Consider the following 19,691-nt stretch of genomic DNA (forward strand, 5'->3'; position numbering starts at 1 on the left):
TAGAACTGTCTAGGAGGGTTTCTGAAACCTCAAGCCTTTACAGGGCAGGGCGAGAAGGCCTCAGAGCCCCAGTTGGTGGCTGGGCACTGGCGACCTTGAGGGGAGTCAGCCCTATCGTAAGCCATTACTCCACTAGGGCTCTTCTACCGCCCTTTTCCCGAGAACCGAGTGCATGGAGCCTCCCTCTCCTTTGCCCTTTGGGTTTCCCCACGTTTCCTCTGCCCTTAGTTTAGGCATTCTCTTAACAGAAACGCGGCGGGGCATCCGGAGCCCCTCCTCCCGCAGGAGGGGGCGGGACGGGGCCCAAAGCAATGGGAGGCCCTTTATTGCCGACGTGCCGACGTCAGCACGCCGCTGACGTAGGCGGATATCCGGTCCCGCCCCGGGGGCCCGCCGCCGGCTCTGTGAGCGTCCGCGGGTCGGCTTTAGCTTCTCCCCCAGAGGTCTGGGTGCCTGCGTGGGGCTCCCGCTGCCGCCGCCAGGCCCCGCACGGTTCCCCGCCCCTGAGCCCCGGGAGCGAGTGCAGCCGTCCCCCGAGGGTAAGCGGGAGCGGAGGGCGCTGGCGGGCGGGGCCCGGGGGCCGGTGCCGAGAGCCAGCCGCGTGGCCCCTCCGCCAGGCCGCAGGGAAGTCTCTGCTCGGCTTGGCCTCAGCGTCGCGGTGACCCTGGGCCCTCTGCTCTGGGTGACACCGGCCAACTCCCGAGGGAATCGGAGCGTGACCGGAGAAGGGCCGGGACGGGACCTGTATTAGGCCGAGAAAGACAATCCCTCTTTGAAGTTTCCAGAACAAACGAGAACATCCATTGAGGCACAACATTCTCGGCGGATCCAGAAGACACCTTTGAGTGCTTACAATCCCTCCGGATCATCTCCCAGTGACTATTTTCTGAGTTCCGTAGACAGCGCAGTGCAGTTTTAACGCCGTGTAGACGGTATCATTCTAAACACTTACTCATTACATACCCTGTCATTTAAGTAGCCGCCTTTCCCCCGAGGAGCCTGGCCCGCCCTTATTTTTGAACTGTCATTAGCCTCTCAGTGATTTTTAAAAATTGGACTTTTTGATGGGATTGTGTAACATGACTTGGAACCCAGGAAGTAGGATAACAGTAGACTTCGTGATCTTAGCATGGTTTCCAGTGGAAAGTGATGCATGATTTTGATGTAATGCCATTCCGAATGAAAAATCCAGTGAATTATCTTTGACGTTTGCGCTCATGGAGCCTGCCCAGTGATTTTTGGATGCTCTTAGGATTCTGGGAATACATGTATTCTTAGTCTCCCAGGGCCAGCGAAACCAAACTCACTGCCATCAACTCAGGGCCGATTCACAGTGATTCCCCCAGTGGGTTTCGCAGACTGTTTATTGGAGTAGAAAGCTCTTTCTACAGAGGAGCTGCTGGTAGTTTCGAACTGCGGACCATGTGGATCACAGCCCAAACCACAGCGGCTACACCACTAGGGCTTAGTATGCACAGTCACATGCAACGCTTGAGGCCATTTTGGAGCTTTAGAATTTGTACATTTGAGTAGGGCTTAGAAGTCTGAATCTATATTTTTAAGGAATTTCTAGTTTTTTTTTAAGTCCTAATTTAAGAAGACAGTGAGAGAATATTAATAATTTTTCAGTTTCATGTTTCAACCACATAGACCCATTGAAGTCGTGCGCCCCTCCCATTACCCCTTGAGTACTGACTATATTGCCAGGCACCCTTAGGCAATCTGGTGGTATAATGGGCCATGTGTTGGGCTGCTAACCGCAAGGTCAGCAGTTTGAAACCACCAGCTGCTCCCCTGGACAAAAGTGAAACTTTCTATTCCTGTAAAGATTTGCAGCTGCCGGAGCCCACAGGGCAGTTCTGCTCTGTCCTATAGAGTTGGACAAAGCTGGAATTTGACTCAATGGCAGTGAGTTTGGTTCTTTGGGGTTTTGCTGGGAGCTCTTTGCTTAGGGAATTGGAAGTCTTTCAGTTGGATGAACCATTTTTAAAACGTTATTTAGAGAAAATACTGTTTTTCTAAATGTGGTAGTTTTAACTAAGTAACAGAAGCAAGTTTTAAAGCCTTTGATACACACATGTAAGTATAGAATCCTAAACATCCGTTTGAACCCTGTCAAAACTGCTTGTAGATAGAAGAATAGCTTTCAGAGTCAAAGCAACTTAAAAAAAAAAAATCATTTCTATCTAGTTGATTCCAACTTACCAGGACACTATAGTACTGGGTATAACTGCCCCTACGGGTTTTCAAGGCTGTAATTCTTGGAAATAACAAAGAAGAAAACCTCATCTTTCTCTCAAAGGGAATGCTGGTGACCTTGTGGTTAGCAGCTCAATTATGTAACCAACATGTACACCAACAGGGCTCCCCGAAAGACAATAATTTAGGAAAAGGATTTTCAGAGAAAATGGTTTTGCTTTATAGTAAATGTTGTCCTTTGGCTTGTCTGTTAAATGTTTTATTTAGACATTGAATAGGAAAAATTAGACTAGTTTTACTTAAAGTGTTGGCAGCCTACAGGTCATCTGAATAGCTCAGGAAAGTGATAGAAACTTGGCAGTAACTCACCTTTTAATTATTTCTCTATCATGTATGCCTAATAAAATTATGTGATGCAGAGTAATTTTTAATGCATATTTAATGTTAGACTTTTTCTTTCCAGTCAAAGGAAAATATAAAACAACAATTTTGGCTTTAAAGATAAATGTTTTTGGTTGCATAGTCATCACCACAATCCGCTTTAGACCCTTTTTTTCATTCTTACCCACATGGACTAAAGCCTCCGGTGAGTTCATTCAGATCATACTTGAAGGAGGTGAATAGCCCTGTTAACAAGCAGAAAGCATAGCAAGGCCGACTGGCAGACGTGGTTAGGTTGAAGTGTTATATCTGATCATAGGATCTCCCTTTTCACCCCATTTCAGTCTAATAAACAAACGGAAGGGGAAATACACATGAATTACATGAATTAAGCCCCTGGTGAATCCCCTCTGATCGTGGAGCAGGGATGTGAATAACCTAGCTAACCAGCAGAATGCAGTGCAGAGTGGGTTGTGGCGGCTGCAGTGAGGCTCAAATTTAGCACCCTAGCATTTGATCTCCCTTAAGACCCATTTAAACTTGTTCTAGTTGTTAAATTGTTTCTATTTTCTTTTTAAGTGAGGTTTTTATGTTTTACTTTGTTCTTTTTAATTTGTTTTTTAATGTTTTTCTGTACATGGAATCCAGGATAGCTAAATGTATAGATACAGTAATTGGGTTAATGGTTCTTTGTGGGATGGCATGGTGGTTGGGGGAATTGGGGGGTACAAGTACCTTATCTTAAAATCTTGTACTTTATTTTGGTTACTGGGTGCTTGATGCTTCGTGAAGTTTTGAAAAATATCAAGTTTCCATTCTTGACTCTCTTTCTCTGACTTTGGTCACATCTCCCTAGTTCAGAAGTTCTCAACCTGTGGGTTGGGGTGCGGTCGAATGACCCTTTCACAGGGGCTGCCCAATTCGTACATACAGTAGCAAAATTACAGTTATGAAGTAGAAACGAAAATGATTTTATGGTTGGGGTCAGTACAACATGAGGAACTATATTAAAGGGTTGCAACATTAAGAAGGTTGAGAACCACTGCCCTAGATTCACTTTTCTACTTTTTCCAGTTTCACTACTTTTTATTTCTTCTGTTTGTTTCTTTGAACAAATACTGATATGCTTACTGTGACTTGGTTCACCAAATATATATTATGCTTACTTTGTGTCAGGCTAAATTAACTGTCAAATTGGGCGTTGAGCTTAAAGTTTGACATGCGTAAGAGCACTTGGTGATCCTATTTCTTGCTTCATCTAACATAGCAAATATAACTAGATAATTACACCTTTTGCCCTTTGTGTAGAAAGACGAGAAAATGCCTAAGAAAAAGACTGGTGCGAGGAAGAAGGCTGAGAACCGCCGGGAACGTGAAAAACAACTCAGAGCCTCCCGAAGCACCATTGACCTAGCGAAGCATCCCTGTAATGCTTCAATGGTAAGGGCTGATACGCGGTATAGGAGCTATCTGAAGTACCCCTGACTACAGTATTCACAAATGCACCGTGACTGCATACATTCAACTGTGGAGTTTGAAATCTCTTGTACAGGCATGCCTATTTTAATCAGTACTTCGCAACAGTGATTTGTGTAAGGTTTTCTATTATTTGCAAAATCAAATGTATTACCTTCGATATGATTGGTATTAAATAGATACTAAACAAAATACATAGGTGGAAATGTACTGAGCTTTCCAGCTTCTCTCCTTAAGTTCACTTGTCCGGTCAGGGGCAGCCTCTCCATTTTCTCATAGGCGTTTCCAGCTCATTTGATGTCTCTGAACGTGTCACATTTTTTGATACCTCTTTTGGCTTCTTGTTCCCTAGACAGAGTTGTTAGTCCTCTTAATTTCAGAGTTCCTATGATGGTCACAGTTGGGGGCGGGGGGGGCGGGATTATGTACACGTCATATATATAGTCTTCATTGTCTCTCCTTTCTTGGCTCTGTGTCTCTGAATTTGTTCACATCTCCCTAGGTTCACTCCCTTACCTTTTCTGGCTCCATGATTTTTTATATCTTCCTTGAAAATATGACGTGCTTTTTCTTGCGACCTAATTCAGCAGATGTGTAGTGTATCTGCAGTGGGTCAGGTCACGTCCCAGGCTGTGTGGGGAGGGGGTGCATTGGTGAAGACACAGGAATACCTGTATCGGTTGACGGCATATTCTGTTAGTTGACTTGCTCTTGTATTGGTTGACTTACTTGTATTAGTCAAGACATACTTGTTAGTGCAGGAATTCCGTTCCAATAACACAAGGGGAAGTAACTCCTAAATGGGTACTAGAACAACTTGTGTAATTGGGAAGGCCAGGAGGTAGGTTGAACTCAGTACCATGTCCTGTTATTATTTGTTTTTTCCCTTACTGGTTCCAGTTTTTCAACTTTTCATTCTGTATTTGTTAGATTCATAGTCACTGTAGCTCCGTGCTTCCCACTACGGATTATTGCCCTCAGAAGAAAGAAGACCTTGAGACACTGGGTTTGGGCAGGCAGCAATTTCAGGACTCACCTTTTCAAAGTGGGAGGTGGTAGACAGAAGGGGGCGGGGACTGCCCGGTATATCAAGGCAAGCAGTGAGATTCATACACATAATTAGAGCTAGACTTTTCAAGGTATTATAACAAAGGTACAGTATTTATAAAATCTAAGGGTTGGTAAAGTTAGATTTATTGAGTGTGTGGGAGAGTTCACAGAGAAGGTGGGATCATTACTCAAGCTGTCTTCAGGTAGAGATTGTGAGTAGAGATTTTTTAGGAAATTGTATTAGAATAAGTAAAGGCATGGAGAACAGAGTAAAAGACATATTTCGGAAATTCGTGACTTCAGTGTGTGTTGAAGCTGCAAACATGGATGGAATTGGAGGCTTTTGAGGAGTGTCACCTGCATGTTGCCTTAAAAAACAGTGTGTGTGTGTGTGTGTGTGTGTATTTATATATAAAACAGTGTATATATATATTATAATGCAACTAAAATTACAATCTTTAGCCAGTTTGAAAAATAATACTGTATATTTTTTTGCATTTTACAGGAATGTGACAAGTGTCAGAGGTAATTATTTTTCTCTTTTTCTGTTGACATAATAAAATAAGCCCTCTGACTTTTTATCTGATACTAATTTATTTATTTTCTTTTACATGACAAGGCGACAGAAGAATAGAGCATTTTGCTACTTTTGTAATTCTGTACAGAAGTTACCAATTTGTGCACAGTGTGGTAAGTATATGATGATTAAAGACACATGCCTTTTAACTTATCAAACATTTGTTTGGAAGTTAATCAGTTTACACCTTTAGGCTTGATATTAGCGCTTACGGCATTAAGCCTTACTGTTAATAAGACAGGGCAACACATTATTTGATCTACCAAACAACTATCAAGTCTTGATTTCGCCATGTTGGTATAATTCTGGATGATACTGTCTTAATATTTGTTACTTGATTGCTAGGTTATCCATTGCAGTAGTTACCAGGCGTCAAAGATAAAATTCATGAGTAAAGGGTTTATTAAGGAAGTTAACAAGTAATGCCAGTGAGAAATGCCCAGGATTAAGTTGTTTTGTCAGGATATGTTACAACGTTCTTTCCAGTCTGCTGGTAAATGCCCAAAGGGCAACCACTCCGTTGTAAGCCTCAACCTGAAGGCATTGAAGTCTCGCTCCGTGGGCCAGCAAACTCAGCTCCCTGAAGAAAGTGCCCCGATGTATTCCACTCTGCCTGAATGAAGGCACTGAGCTCCTCTTTTGGGGGTCAGCAAGCCTGACTTCGCCAACTAAGTGTCCAGAAGCGTCCTACTCTGTAAGCCGGCCTCCTGCACGAAAGCCCTCAGCTTTACTTGCTGTGTGGGTTGGGAAGCCCATCACCACTACTACTGTTTCATGTGCCCGTGGCTCCCAGTTCTCTTGCTGCTCCTCTGGTGATGTAGTTCTCTTCTGGATCTAGGAGGTCCAGAGGATGCACTCCTCTACTGGCTGTTGCTGGTAATGGATTCTTCCCCTCCCCACCCATTCCTTTCCCCCTCCTCTCCCCCTCCCCTTCCCCCTCCTTGGGCTCATTTTATACACAGCAGGGTGGCAGTCCAGAGAATCCTGTTCACAATGACTCACCAGTGAATCCGATCAGTGTCTGCCCACATCCTCTTACCAGACCCAGACAGGGAAAGGTCATTTGGTAAGAGCTATTTTAGCTAGTAGAGCCACATCAAATAATTCACTGCCCCTGCACTGTAAAACAGTGAAAGTGTAAGTTAGGTATAGGTTGCCAACAAATTGTATTAAACATTAGAAAACCTACATTTCAGATGCGTAGTGATTATTTCCAGGTATTTGATTAGTCTGACCAACATCCATTTATTGATTTCTGGATTTTTAGCCCTGCAATCTCTTGGACTGCTGAGGATAACTTGATTTCACATTTACTCTAAAGCTGCTGGTGGTTATGATTAGCATTTTTGTGTGTGTCCTTAGCACATGATTCTTTTCACAAATGTATCCCCCAAGTGATAGCCATAGAGTTCTAATAAACTGCCTACCCAGTTCCCATGTGGAAATGTTTACCCCGAAATTACTATTCACACTACAGTGGAAGACAAGGCCCTAGAGCAGCAGGCTTGGTGTTTTCCGGAGGTCTTTCAGAGAACCTTTGAGGCAGGAATAGAGCTGTACCCATTTGAGCGATGCTGTATGCTTCATCGCTTAATCCCCAGATAGCGGATTTGTTTTCATATTTTGGTATGAATGGTTTTTAAATCCTTCAGTAAGCAAACCTCCTTAACTTTGGCTTCTCCAGATCCCCCTGTACTTGTATTTGAATAAGTACCCCCTTTGTTTATGGGATAATAATTTCAAGTGGAGGTCAGTTTGGGATATGCTCATATAAATGTCTTCTCTATGATAACGTGACAGGAAATTAGGGATGTTTAGAGACACACCCCTGCGTATTTGTTGTGCTCTAGCTTTCAGCTGTAAAGTTAACAAGACTGCTGGCTGACCTGCCTGTATAGCCTCATTATGTGGACTGTCAGCGACTGGTGGGTGAGAGAGTAGACTCCGGGGAAGACTAAGAACAGTTAATGGATGCTTTCTGGTAGGACCATTCTGGATTTTCGGTGTCCCTGGGTTTGGATCCCGGGGTCATATTCTGTAGTACCGTGTGTAAGTGCATTCACCTTCCCTAGTCTTGTACTGAGGACCAAGCTGTGGAGCAATCCGCTCCTTTCCGATTTCTCTTTTCCCCCCATTTCTTCTTGGCCCCTTTGTTCCTCGGACAATAAAGATAGTGGAAAATTGAGCATCTTCCCTCATTCTTGTCTCACTTGTGGTGTCTTGGATGGGCGATTAGCATGTCACTGTTGATCTCCACATAGTATTTGATGAATGAGATTTTTGACAGTGCCTCAATGTGGTAATTTGTGGCTAGATCAGAACTTTCGTAGGTGTACTTTGATTTTTAATTCTCTCAGTATATTCCCGTGTTTTGAGTTCACTTGATCACTATTTTAAAATCCCGTTTGCAGAATGTTTGCATGGAGGCTTGGTTTATAAATTTTTGCTTATGGATAACACTAAAAAACAAAAAACAGATAGGCTATGTGTTATTTTATTTCATTTGGTTTGAGATATTTTGTAAAAAAACCAAAAACTTTAAACTCTTATTGTAAACCATAACAGTTAAAATATACTGTTAAGACTCAATTTTTAAAAATCTGCTTTGGTTCATCTGAAATTCACGAGGTTATTAACTGCTCTACATGATTGTTCGACTCCAAAGCATAACTGTAAGGTCTTGTTTTAATAGAAACAGAAATTAGCATTTAAATGACTTATTTTGTAATACGTTTTAATAGATTTATTAACAATTTTGTAATCCCAAAATATCTGCCTCAGTCAGGTCTTAGTTAAGTCCTAGTTTTTGTTTATATGACCAGTAACCATTAGAAGATTTTGTTCGATTTCTTTTCAGACGATTAGCGGTGGTAACTTACCTTGGGTTAAATAGAAAGGTGAGTGAACATGTCAGTGCTAGATCAGTAATACATTTTTGTCTTCGTGAAAGGGAAAACCAAGTGTATGATGAAGTCCTCAGACTGTGTCATAAAGCATGCTGGTGTCTACAGTACTGGCCTCGCGATGGTGGTAAGCTCCTTGTCATTGTCACTTGCACTTACGGTCGGCTCCCAGGGATAAGAAAATGTCCCTGCCTTCTGGTGAAGAGTCCCTGACCTCACTCCTGCCCGGTTGTCCTGATCTGGCTGTGCTTTCCCAGCTCCCTTAACTCCTATAGGAGTCTTTTCCTTACACCTTCCGGAAGGCTCGGGGTTGTATACTGTAACCCCCCCGCCCGCCCCCTTCTTTCTTTAAGTCTGGGAATGGTAACTGCAGCATTCCTTTCAGGTTTTCCCAAACAACACCTACCTCCCACCACCACTGTCCTTTGTGAAATTTCTCTTTTAAAATTCTTGACTACCCAGCTGGTCTGTACCGTCTGTTGCTAGGGTCCTTGGTTTTTCAAGAGAGGATGTACGATTTTGACATCTATGTTGGGAGGCTACTTTTATTCCTCAACACATTTTTCCTCGTTTGCTGTTCACGACGCTGCACTGATATTGGAAGCTCTGAACTTAAATCTCAGAAGCAGTATCAGGCCACCCATTCAGTCCCCATTTGTAAAGCAAAGACTGCCAGTCCTCCTCCTCCTCCCTTAAGAAAACACCTTCTAGCGTGTCAATGCTGTAACTGTCTGTGTTGTTGGGAGGTCCGTTTTTAAGCCTGTCCTCAATATGGCGTTGGAGAGCCAGCCTATAGTTGAGTTCCTGTGTTTGCTTAGATTTGTTTTCACATAGGAACTTAATGATTTAAAGCATAAGTTGCTATAAAAGGGGGAGAAAAGTGGCTAAGGGACAGTCGGTTTTCTCAATTAGTCTAGGAAAGCTATGTGCTGCTTTATAAATTGCACAGATAGGAATGTTCTATAAGATATTGGTGGGTACCGTATATACTCATGTGTAAGCCGAGTTTTTCAGCACATTTTTATTCAGTTTTTGTGGTAAAATTAGGTGCCTGGGCTGATAGTCGGGTTGGCTTATACTCGAGTATACACGGTATTTGAAAAAAGTTCTGATAAACCCCAAAATTAAACCCACTGCCATTGATTATAGCTCATGACCACCATAGAAAGTGCTGTGAACAAGAATATTGAAACTGTAGACTGTGATGTTTATTTGAATCAGAATTCATTTTGAAGGCAACACTTGCAGTTCTTTGACCGAATTTATTTCTTTTAGTGGATTGCTAAGGTTTTTATACTGTAGGTAGCTGCTGGTAAGGCAACTTATTTTTCAGACTCCTCGTAAATTTGTTTTTTTTTTAAATCATTTTATTGGGGGCTCAAACAATTCTTATCACAATTCATACATCCATACATTGTGTCAAGCACATTTGTACATTTGTTGCCATCATCATTCTCAAAAAATTTGCTTGCTACGTGAGCCCTTGATATCAGGTAAATTTGGCTTTAAAGTGAGTCTGACACTCTTTCATGGAGCCATCCACCATCCCCGAGGGTAGAAAACTACTAAATGTCTAAACTATGAAGTCTGCCTTAACATAGGTCTGCTCTGTTCTTGGCTTACAGGGAGCAATCTGTGACTTCTGTGAGGCGTGGGTTTGCCATGGAAGGAAGTGTCTCAGCACCCATGCCTGCGCCTGTCCCCTGACTGATGCCGAGTGTGTGGAGTGTGAGCGCGGCGTGTGGGACCATGGTGAGTGACTCGATGGAACCTCCAGTGTGGCCGCACGGGATGGCTAACTTTGTAACATGGGTGCTGCTCTTCCCGCCTCTCTGCAGGATGTGCGTAACTGTTTGCCCTAACTTCTGGGATCTCTTTTGGCTAACAGCTGTAGAGTCTCTGTAACTTGGAACTGACTTGGTGGCAGTGCACTTGGTTTTAGTTTGGTTATGTGGAAAAAGATTTATACGAGTAATCATAGTCATTGCTAGTATCGCTGATTTTGGCAGGTATGGAGGGGTGGTTGTGTGAGAACAGGATATGTCTGATCATTAGGAATATTATCTAAATAACCAGGAGACAGTGGGTGACGTAGTGGTTACACATTGGGCTGGTAACCACAGGTCAATAATTTGAAACCACTGGGTACTCTGTGGGAGAAAGATGAGGCTTTCTACTCCCATAAAGAGTTACAGTCTCGGGAACTCACAGGGCCAGTGACCCTGTCCGATAGGGTCCCTGCAAGTCAGCATCAACTCGATGGCAGTTTGGGTGTGGGTTTGGTGTGGCGGTGGAGTGGGGTTTCCATTTCAGCTACTTTGGCAGTTTTCAGTTTAGCTGTTAACAGAACAAAAACTCTAGTTCCGTTTGGGGGTATCTTGGAGCTTCCCATCTTTCCCAAATCATTGTATACATAGAAGTTTTATAAATATAAAAATATCGTATGTACATTTGTGTTTTTTTCTTTTTGCTCCAATAGGTGGCAGAATATTCAGTTGTTCTTTTTGCCATAACTTCCTCTGTGAAGATGATCAATTTGAACATCAAGCAAGCTGCCAGGTTCTAGAGGCAGAAACATTTAAATGTAAGTTTCTAGATCCTTACTAGTAAAAGTTTTTGACTTTATGGGAAAGGTATGTCATTTTTCATGCAGCCTCTTAGGGAAATATAATTTGAAATGGTGGCTGTCTCCTACTCTAGAAAAACTGTACAGCATGCAGTCTGTTCTTTTCCACAGAGCCTCCAGTGGCATTGGTTGTGCGATTGACCAGGTAGGTATTGCAGGACTTGTAGCTCTCCTGGTCCTGACTGCTAAGTGTCAGTGTTAACCTCCCAGTTTTATAACAGCAAAACCCTTCCTCCACTCCCCCTACTTCATACACGTTTCCATATGCCCCCAGGTAAGTTATCATAGCTTTGGTTGGTTGCCTCTAGTTGATTCCTGAATTCCTGGTGGTGTAGTAAGTTGTTAAACAATGGGGCCGCTAAACATGAAGTTGGTGGTTCAAGGCCATCAGTGACCCTGGGAGGAAAAGGAGGCTTTCTGCACCCTTCAAGACAGACAGCCGTAGATTTCTTAGGCGCCGTCCGTTCTACCCTGTCCAGAGGGTTGTTAATGAGACAGACTTGACTTGAGGATAGTGAGTTTGCTGTTTTGCAGTTGATTCCAGTGGTTCTTAGAATGGATAGCAGAAATACCTGTGGACGTCTTTGTTCTTTTTGTAATATAGGTGCCTAGCCCTCACCTCTGTATAGTCTTCATTTCAGTCTGTGGTAGGTACTAAGTTCTGAAAACAACCTCTACAAATTATTCTCATGTATCAGTTGAGGACCAGTGCTGCTGATTGGGTCAGACTTATCTTTATGACTAAGTAGCTGCTAACCACAATGTCAGTGGTTTCAACCCACTCCAAGAGAGTAAGTAGAGACTGTTGACGCCTTGAAAGATTTAACATGTTGGAAACCCAAAGAGGCAATTCTGCTCTCCTGCAGGGTCCCTGTGAGTCTAAATCAACATGATGGTAGTGAGGTTGTTTTTTTGTTTGGTCTGCTTTTTTCTTGAGTTTACATCGATTTTTCAGAAGATCAAGTTTGAGAGTCCAACATTAATTCAGATCAGTTTATTAGCTGGAAACTTGCTAACTTTTTCAACCTCGGTTCCCTTATCTCTTAGAAGATACGAAAGTTTTCCTGAAGGGTTCATTTAAATGATCTTCCATAGAAAGCATCTCCCGTGAAGCCTGGCGCTTAAAACAAAACCAAACCCTCAGTGTCAAGTGGAGTCTGAACCATAAGAACCCTGTGGAGCAGAGTAGAGCGACCCCAACAGATTTTCAAGACTGTAGATCCTTCCGGGGAGTGGCGACTGGGTTTGAACCTCATCCAGTTAGTAACCTGCATGCTTGATCACCAGAGCTTCTAGTCTTGGAACTTTAGAAAACCCAAATTGCACTCTTTCAGGACACAGTAGAACCGCCCCATGGTTTCTGGGGCTTTGTAAATCTTTAGAAGAACAGATGACCCCATCTTTCTCCCAAGGTGCGGCAGGTGAATTTGAACCTCTGACCTTGTGGCCAGCTGACCAGCACTTACCTGACAGCACCCCTAGGGCTCGTCAATGACCCTTATTCAATATCAGGCATCATTACAGAAAAATAAAATCTATAGACAGTCATTTTGTTTAATTTGATTCTTGTATGAAGTACTAATTCTTGTTCTCATCTCTTCTATAAGTTTAGAGTTGACTAAATTATCAGTCTCCTGAGATAAGTACATATAATTCTTGGAAACTTTTATGTAAAAATTCCCAAAGGTCACTAAAGTCTCACACTATATAGCATCTTATAGAATTCTTTAGAATGTGTAATATAAAAATGATATTTCCTTAGGGCATCAGAACCTAGCTCTTTTTTCCCTTGCTTTATCTCTTTGGACATTCTTCTTTCAGGAGTTTTTATTGGAAGCTTGAAATGTTTTTTTGAAAACTGTCCTGGTGGCATTGTAGTTACTCTTTGGGATGCTCACCACAAAGTCAGCAGTTTGAAACCACCAGCCTCTCCAAGGGAGAAAAACAGGGCTTTCTATTTCTCTGAAGGGTTACAGTCTCGGAAACTGGCAGAGGCAGTTCCACTCTGTCCTAGAGAGGGTCACCATGAGTGGGCATTGACTCCATGCATGTTTCCACCACTTCAGTGTTTTTAATGTAAGATTTATGGACTTGGTTTACAACTATGGGAGGTTTAGAAATCTTAAAATGTGTGTGTGTGTGTGTGTGTGTGTGTATGAATGTACACACACACACACACACACACGCACACGCATACCTGTGTAGTCACTGGAAACACAGCTCAAAGAAAACAAAAACCACAAAACATCACACTTGTTAGTACTCTGCTTTTGTCTTTAAATGAATTTAGTGACCTTGAGACTTTTATTCTGAAATAACTTGTTATGTCAGCAGGCTTTGATGTCTCCCAACTTGCTTGCTTTTAAAAGAACCTGGAGACATAAATAGATTAAAAGAAGAGAGAAAATGCACATTCTAAAAGTAGGAAAGTCATGCTATTTTTACAATCTGAGAGAAATCTATCTTTATACAAGTCTTAATTGAAGATTAACTTTGGGACCAAAAAATCCCTGGATGTTAATATGATGTGTCTGGAATTAGATAATTAGGGAGAGAACAGACTGTGTGTCCTCTTAGAAGTAAAGGTGTGAGGGGGTGGAGGCGGAAGATTTCTGGAGTTAGTGTCTTATTGACATGTCAGTGCGCAGGCTCTGAGTGTCGGAAAAGAGTCTGTATTGGTAGCAGTGGGAGCTGGGTGCTTTGAATGTGTGTCTGCATTTCAAAAGGGAATTGAGAAGTTTGGCTAGATTAATAGGGGCGATGGGGCAGACCTAAAGACTCTGGACATGTCTTGAAGACACCCCCCCCCACCCCCCCAGCCAAAGTATGATCAAAGTAATGTGATAAACATATGTATCCCTAAGATCCAATAAGAACTTGGTTTTTAACTTTTATTGTTAGTGTGGAGAACAGAATCCAATGGAATGATTCCTGTTCCTGTTGGAGTAAGCAGAACATTTGGGCATAATCAGTTATTCACATCATTGAGAACATCATCCTTTGCGTTTAAACAAAACAATAAAACAAGCTTGCCTATTCGGATGGAAAGGTCTCCCCTTGAACCAGTTAAGCATGAAGACAGGACTTCCCAAGCTAGACCCCAAACTCTCCATTTGCAGTCAGTTCCAGCTCATGGCGATGAGTAGACAGCCCGTCTTTCTCCCACACCAAACTAGATACATCTGGCTAGAGGTTTTAATTGTAAGGATAAAACTACTTTGGTTTTCTAGTTAAATTTCAAGACATTGAAGTGAAAGGCAATGATTTATATTCAGATCTCATCAGAGCAAAGTTTAGTTTGTTTTGTCTTTTGTTAATTTTTCTCCCATATTCCCACATATACTTTGCTAATATATTTTAATTTGAATTTAGTATTCATCAATTCTAGACAACCAATATTAATGTGGCTCACTAACCGCTGTTTCATTGCCCTCTTGGATATTGCTTTCTCTTCTTTGTCATCCCTTCTCCCTCTAGTTAGTGACCCAGAAGTCATGCAGAAAGCAACAAGAGCCAGGCCCTCAGGAGAGAATATATGATAGAATAATTAATCTTTTACAAATATCAACCATTATATGAATAGGAGAAGGACTTGGGCCAATATCATGGGAAAAAATGATGTTCTGCCATTTCAGCTTGCCAAATGAAGTTAGCTGTTTCTTTGGCCTGCAGAACTAAAAGGGAATTTGAGAATAATTCGAGCTGTGGAAGTGAAATGCTAGCTGGTGCAGTTCTTGATGTCATTTCTTCTGGCTGAGATTCCACCTCATTTTTACGTAACCTCTAGGTTCTATTAGACAAAACCCAAATTGTTAATTCTTCTGAGGTCATAGGTTCAGTATAAATCTTTGGACAATAGCATGTTCATTCCAGGTTTGAATTTGAATATCATATGTTGTTTTCTCCCATAGGTGTTTCTTGCAATCGGCTGGGCCAGCATTCCTGTCTTCGTTGTAAGGTATTCTTGTGTTTTTCTGTTTGTTTTGTTTTCTAATTTCAGTCTTCCTCATTCTTTGGATTATTTGTAGATAGAATGAACCTGCAAGAGATCTGTACAATTATCTAGTTACTGTAAATTCTTTTATTGTGGACATTGTGGTTGAAAACACGTGACATACCATACGTGGTAATGTGGTTGGCTTGTAGTAGAATGAGCATGAATGCACGTCTGCCGAATTTTGTGTTTTACATTTTATATGTATGGAGAACATGATAAAAATGAGAGTATATTTTAATTAATATAAAAGTTCATCTTTTGGGAAGAGTGGGTAAGCTAAAGGTTTCCATGTTATTTCCATAGACCTTTGTCTCCTTTCTGCATGTCAGTGAGCACTAAATAGACACAATCACGTTACTCATCAAAAGCATTTCTCCAGTTCTTAATTTCTAATACTAAGTCTATCCCCTATCTCTCGTCTTTGCTCCACTTTTAACAAGTAGTTTTCATTTTAAGATGTTCAGGCTTTATAAGAGGTACCTTAACAAAATCCCATTAACTTTGAATTTTACTTGTCCACAAATGTTTGAAGTATTTTGTATATATCCTTTCCCTTGTCTAGTTTCTCATATTTATTTGGTCGAGAGCCACTTGTCCCCCCACCCTTTTATTTCAGGAAAAAAATCACTTTACTCCGCATCTCCTCCCCTACACACAATTAAAAAATTTTGCTAGACCCCATCCTCTGGTATAAAGTGTAAGCGTCTGCTTTTGTCGCCCACCTGGGTCTTTGAGCCTGCCCAGGGAATGCTCACCCACTCTGGGAAACACTGGCTTACACTGTGCTTCTTTCATGTTTGTGTGTCTTGCTGCACCCCATTCTCTCTTACACCTCTGCTAACACTTTCCTGTGTCTCTGGAAGTCTTTCCTGTGTCTTGTGTCATGCTTAGGACCTCTGTTTTGCAATTCACTGAGAACGTAAATAAAAAATGTACTACTATTGATGTGATTCCAGTTCATAGCAACCCTGTGGGCAGGGTAGAATTGTCCCTGTACATTTCTAATACTGTCATACTTTTACTGAAAGATAAGAAAGAAACCCTTATCTTTCTCCCACAGAGCAGCTGTGGTTCAAACTGCCCACCTTGTTAGCCATCCAACTCGGAACCATTGAGCCACCAGGACTCCTCTTTCCGAGCACCGTGTTGTTACATGTCATTGAGTTGGTCCCAACCCATAGCAACCCGATGCAAAACAGAACAAAACACTGCATGGTCGTGTAGCACTTTTGCACTTGTTCCTATGCCTGAGCCCATGTTGCAGCCATGGTGTTATTCCGCCTCGTGAGGGCCTTTCTCTTTGCCCCTGCCCCGGAGCATTGTGTCTTGCAATTGCCTCTCCACTTGTCTTTATCTTCCGTATACTGTATACTCTGTGAGGGTAGATAGCCCAGTCATATCAGCAGGAACCTTATGAATACTCAGCTAGTTCTGAAGGACTAAATGTGTCTATATATCATACCCTCTCCTAGTGACTTATTGCCTCTAGTGGCTTTAAAGAAAGAACTGTATTGTGCCACAGTTTCGGAGGCTAGAAACGCATAATGAGTGGACACTGGGAGAGGACCCCTCCTTGTTGGTAGCTCCATGAGTCCTCATGTTCCTTGTAGACAGTCCTTGCATGGTCCTTACCCCATCCCCCCTCCACCTCCACCCTGTGTCGTGTGTGCTTTTCTCCATCTTCCAGACACCATTGAACAAAGTATTAGGGCTTGGACCCTAAGACCACACTGTTCAGGTATGAGCTCCTTAATTAGAACACACGATTTCCAAACAGGATCAGGTATGAGCTCCTTAATTAGAACACACGATTTCCAAACAGGATCAGGTATGAGCTCCTTAATTAGAACACACGATTTCCAAACAGGATCCCATTCACAGATACCGGGTTTAGAATATGATTTGGGGACACAGTCTAATCCTTAACATAGCCTGTGTTAAGTAATGCCTTTTATTAGTTAACGAATCTTAGAAAAGACCATTTCCCTTCAATTGAAATTTAGGATATGGAATCAGGAGTTAGTTCCAACAAAAATTTTGGTCTCTCTGCTCTACCAAAACTATGTTTACATGTCCTTTAGATACTAAATGATGTCTTTTAAAATATTAGTTGCTAGTGGATATTTTTGGTAACACATTCTACTTTTCCCGGATAGGCATGTTTCTGTGACGAACATACCCGGAGCAAGGTGTTCAAACAAGAGAAAGGAAAGCAGCCTCCCTGTCCCAAATGTGGGCACGAAACCCAGGAGACGAAAGACCTCAGCATGTCAAGTAGGTATCTCCTTATGGACCCGGCTGTGGATTTGCTGCCGTACTCAAGTTTTCCTCCAAAATCTTGTGGAAAAATGGAATTAAGAAATAATGAAATTTTTCCATACACTTCAAGCCTCCTTTGTTATACATGCCTTTACTTTGATATTTGGCCTTTCTTCCGTTAGCACTATAGTAAATAACTGAAATTTCAGAACAACAAAAAGGTAATTTTTCTGTTTTTGTTGATGCTCTCCTGTTAAGTACTAGAGTAGTGTTGGTCATCTTCAGTACTTGGAAGTTAGAATTCATTCTGTTGCTCTCTTTACATGTGTATTCCCCGAGCTGAGCCACTGTGCTTACTCTGTAACATCACTGCTGCGGGCAAGTGTTCAGTGGGACTGAGACTGCTGTAAACATGCTGATAGTAAGGTAGTTCAAATTTGCCCAATGTATCAGAATAGAACCGTAATTCTTAATGGCTCTGGCAATACTTTGTTTAATCGAAGATAGGGTTTTACTATGGGATGAGTCTCATGCCCTGAAGTCTGTGTTCCTCATAATACAGGAGGAATGAAAAATTTGGTTTCCAGAGCATCTGAATTATTTAAAGATCCACCTTAAAAAAATATCGTGACATAAGAAATCAACCATGTTGTATGACTTATGTGATTTAAACATAAATTTTTAATGGGCCAGAAAAAAGACATTTTAGTTTTTATCATGCCTTATTTAACTTACCGTTAGAGAGTGCTATTCTGATTTTGCTTTTCAACTTTTTCTAGATTTAATAGAATGACACTGTTATCTTTATAATTTGTGGTGTGTACATAAACTGTGAATAAGAAGGATTGAACTAAATGCTCCCAAAGCTTCCTATCTTTAATTGCACTGAATATTAGACGAAGGGCTTGGGAGAAGACGGCTTGTGTTTTCACTGTGGACTAGGAAGCGGCAGTGGGATTTATGTTGTGTCATGTCATGTAGAGCGAAAAGGAAGAGTGTGCAATAAGGAACATGCCAACTTCCCTCTCTCTTTTGCAGCCCGTTCCCTGAAATTTGGCCGGCAGACTGGAGGTGAGGAGGGTTATGAAGCTTCTGGCTATGACGCATACTGGAAGAATCTCGCATCTAACAAGTATGGTGATACCCGCTACCAGGACGAGGATGAGGATGAGGATGAAGCAGAAGATGATGACGAGGAAGATGAGGGGGGGAAGGATTCTGACGCGGAGTCATCAGATTTGTTTACCAGCTTGAATCTAGGAAGGACTTATGCCAGCGGCTATGCTCACTACGAGGAACAGGAGAGCTAGGCGAGCTGCTGGGGGAGGTGCTGTGTGCCATGTGTGCGCTGGATGAAACCTGTGGGTTCCAAAGTAGTCACTAGGCCTGTGCAGAAGACTAGCCGTGCTTAAAGGGGTAGGAGCCGGGGAGAGCAGTTTTTATAGGAACTCATAGTCAGACTTATAAGAAAAAATTGAGTTCCAGTGTAAATTCTTACTGATTGAAGCATCATGATCACTATTGATTTCTGTAGTCTAGTAGTGGGTCTTGTCAAAGAAACCCATATACAGGATAAAGGAATAGGATGCTAATATATTTGAATTTAAATTGCTCTCTTTATAACAAAGCATCACTTATCAATTCATTGTCTAGTTTTATAAAATGTAATGGATAAAATGAATTGCTGTATTTTCCCTTGTATGTCCACAGAATAAAAGTAATGTGCTATGGTCTAAATTTTCATTGCATATCCATGTTAGCTTACATAGTCACGATATGTATGTTTCAGTAGTTGACTTATGTCTTTACAGTATGTGGCCAGAACCATACTTGTCATCAATGCCTGAATGTAGACAAAGGTGACTACTCACTCACTTTTCAGTGACACAGAGTCACCAATAGTGAATTATGTAGATGCTTTGCCCCAAATTCCTTGAATAAAACTGGTATTTCACTTACATACTTCTGATACTTTATTTAACTTTGATTCTGATATTTCATTTTGTGTTCCTAATTTTTTAAAACTAATTTTTAAAAGCATTTAGAGATACTTGATTCAATGACCTCATTTAATTCATTTGATATGCCAGAGAGGTAGAGGAGATTAACAGTGTAGCAGATAAAAGAGGTGCTGGCTGGACCATTATTGGTGTTCAGTGAAGGCTAGACAGTCCTTGGCATCAGATCCAGTTGTTACAAGTTAACACTGGCAATAAATTGGGA

At 41.8% G+C, this 19,691-nt stretch overlaps 1 protein-coding gene across 2 annotated transcripts; it reads left to right on the plus strand.

Moving 5' to 3' along the window:
* The first annotated feature begins 428 nt into the window (after positions 1 to 428).
* On the plus strand, positions 429 to 19,426 carry ZNF330 (zinc finger protein 330). 2 transcript variants are annotated; one of them, XM_004712142.2, is made up of 10 exons: positions 429 to 539; positions 3,889 to 4,020; positions 5,612 to 5,631; positions 5,726 to 5,796; positions 8,634 to 8,713; positions 10,212 to 10,338; positions 11,066 to 11,170; positions 15,124 to 15,170; positions 17,366 to 17,483; positions 18,507 to 19,426. In XM_004712142.2, the coding sequence occupies exons 2-10, from the start codon at positions 3,901 to 3,903 to the stop codon at positions 18,776 to 18,778; spliced, it is 960 nt and encodes a 319-aa protein (XP_004712199.1). In that variant the 5' UTR covers positions 429 to 539; positions 3,889 to 3,900; the 3' UTR covers positions 18,779 to 19,426. The 2 variants fall into 2 exon arrangements, with proteins under 2 accessions (XP_004712199.1, XP_045149490.1); XM_045293555.1 differs by lacking the exon at positions 429 to 539 and adding an exon at positions 909 to 932.
* The last annotated feature ends 265 nt before the right edge of the window (positions 19,427 to 19,691 follow it).

Source organism: Echinops telfairi, unplaced genomic scaffold (assembly GCF_000313985.2).
Source record: "Echinops telfairi isolate 266 unplaced genomic scaffold, ASM31398v2 ScPeMD7_2186;HRSCAF=2738, whole genome shotgun sequence".
Classification (NCBI taxonomy): Eukaryota; Metazoa; Chordata; class Mammalia; order Afrosoricida; family Tenrecidae; genus Echinops; species Echinops telfairi.

Coding starts and splice junctions, on each gene's coding strand:
- ZNF330 (XM_004712142.2), top strand. CDS start 3,901: ATGCCTAAGAAAAAGACTGGTGCGAGGAAGAAGGCTGAGAACCGCCGG. Junction 11,171..15,123: donor AGAGGCAGAAACATTTAAAT/GTAAGTTTCTAG, acceptor TTTCTCCCATAG/GTGTTTCTTGCAATCGGCTG. Junction 15,171..17,365: donor ATTCCTGTCTTCGTTGTAAG/GTATTCTTGTGT, acceptor TTTCCCGGATAG/GCATGTTTCTGTGACGAACA.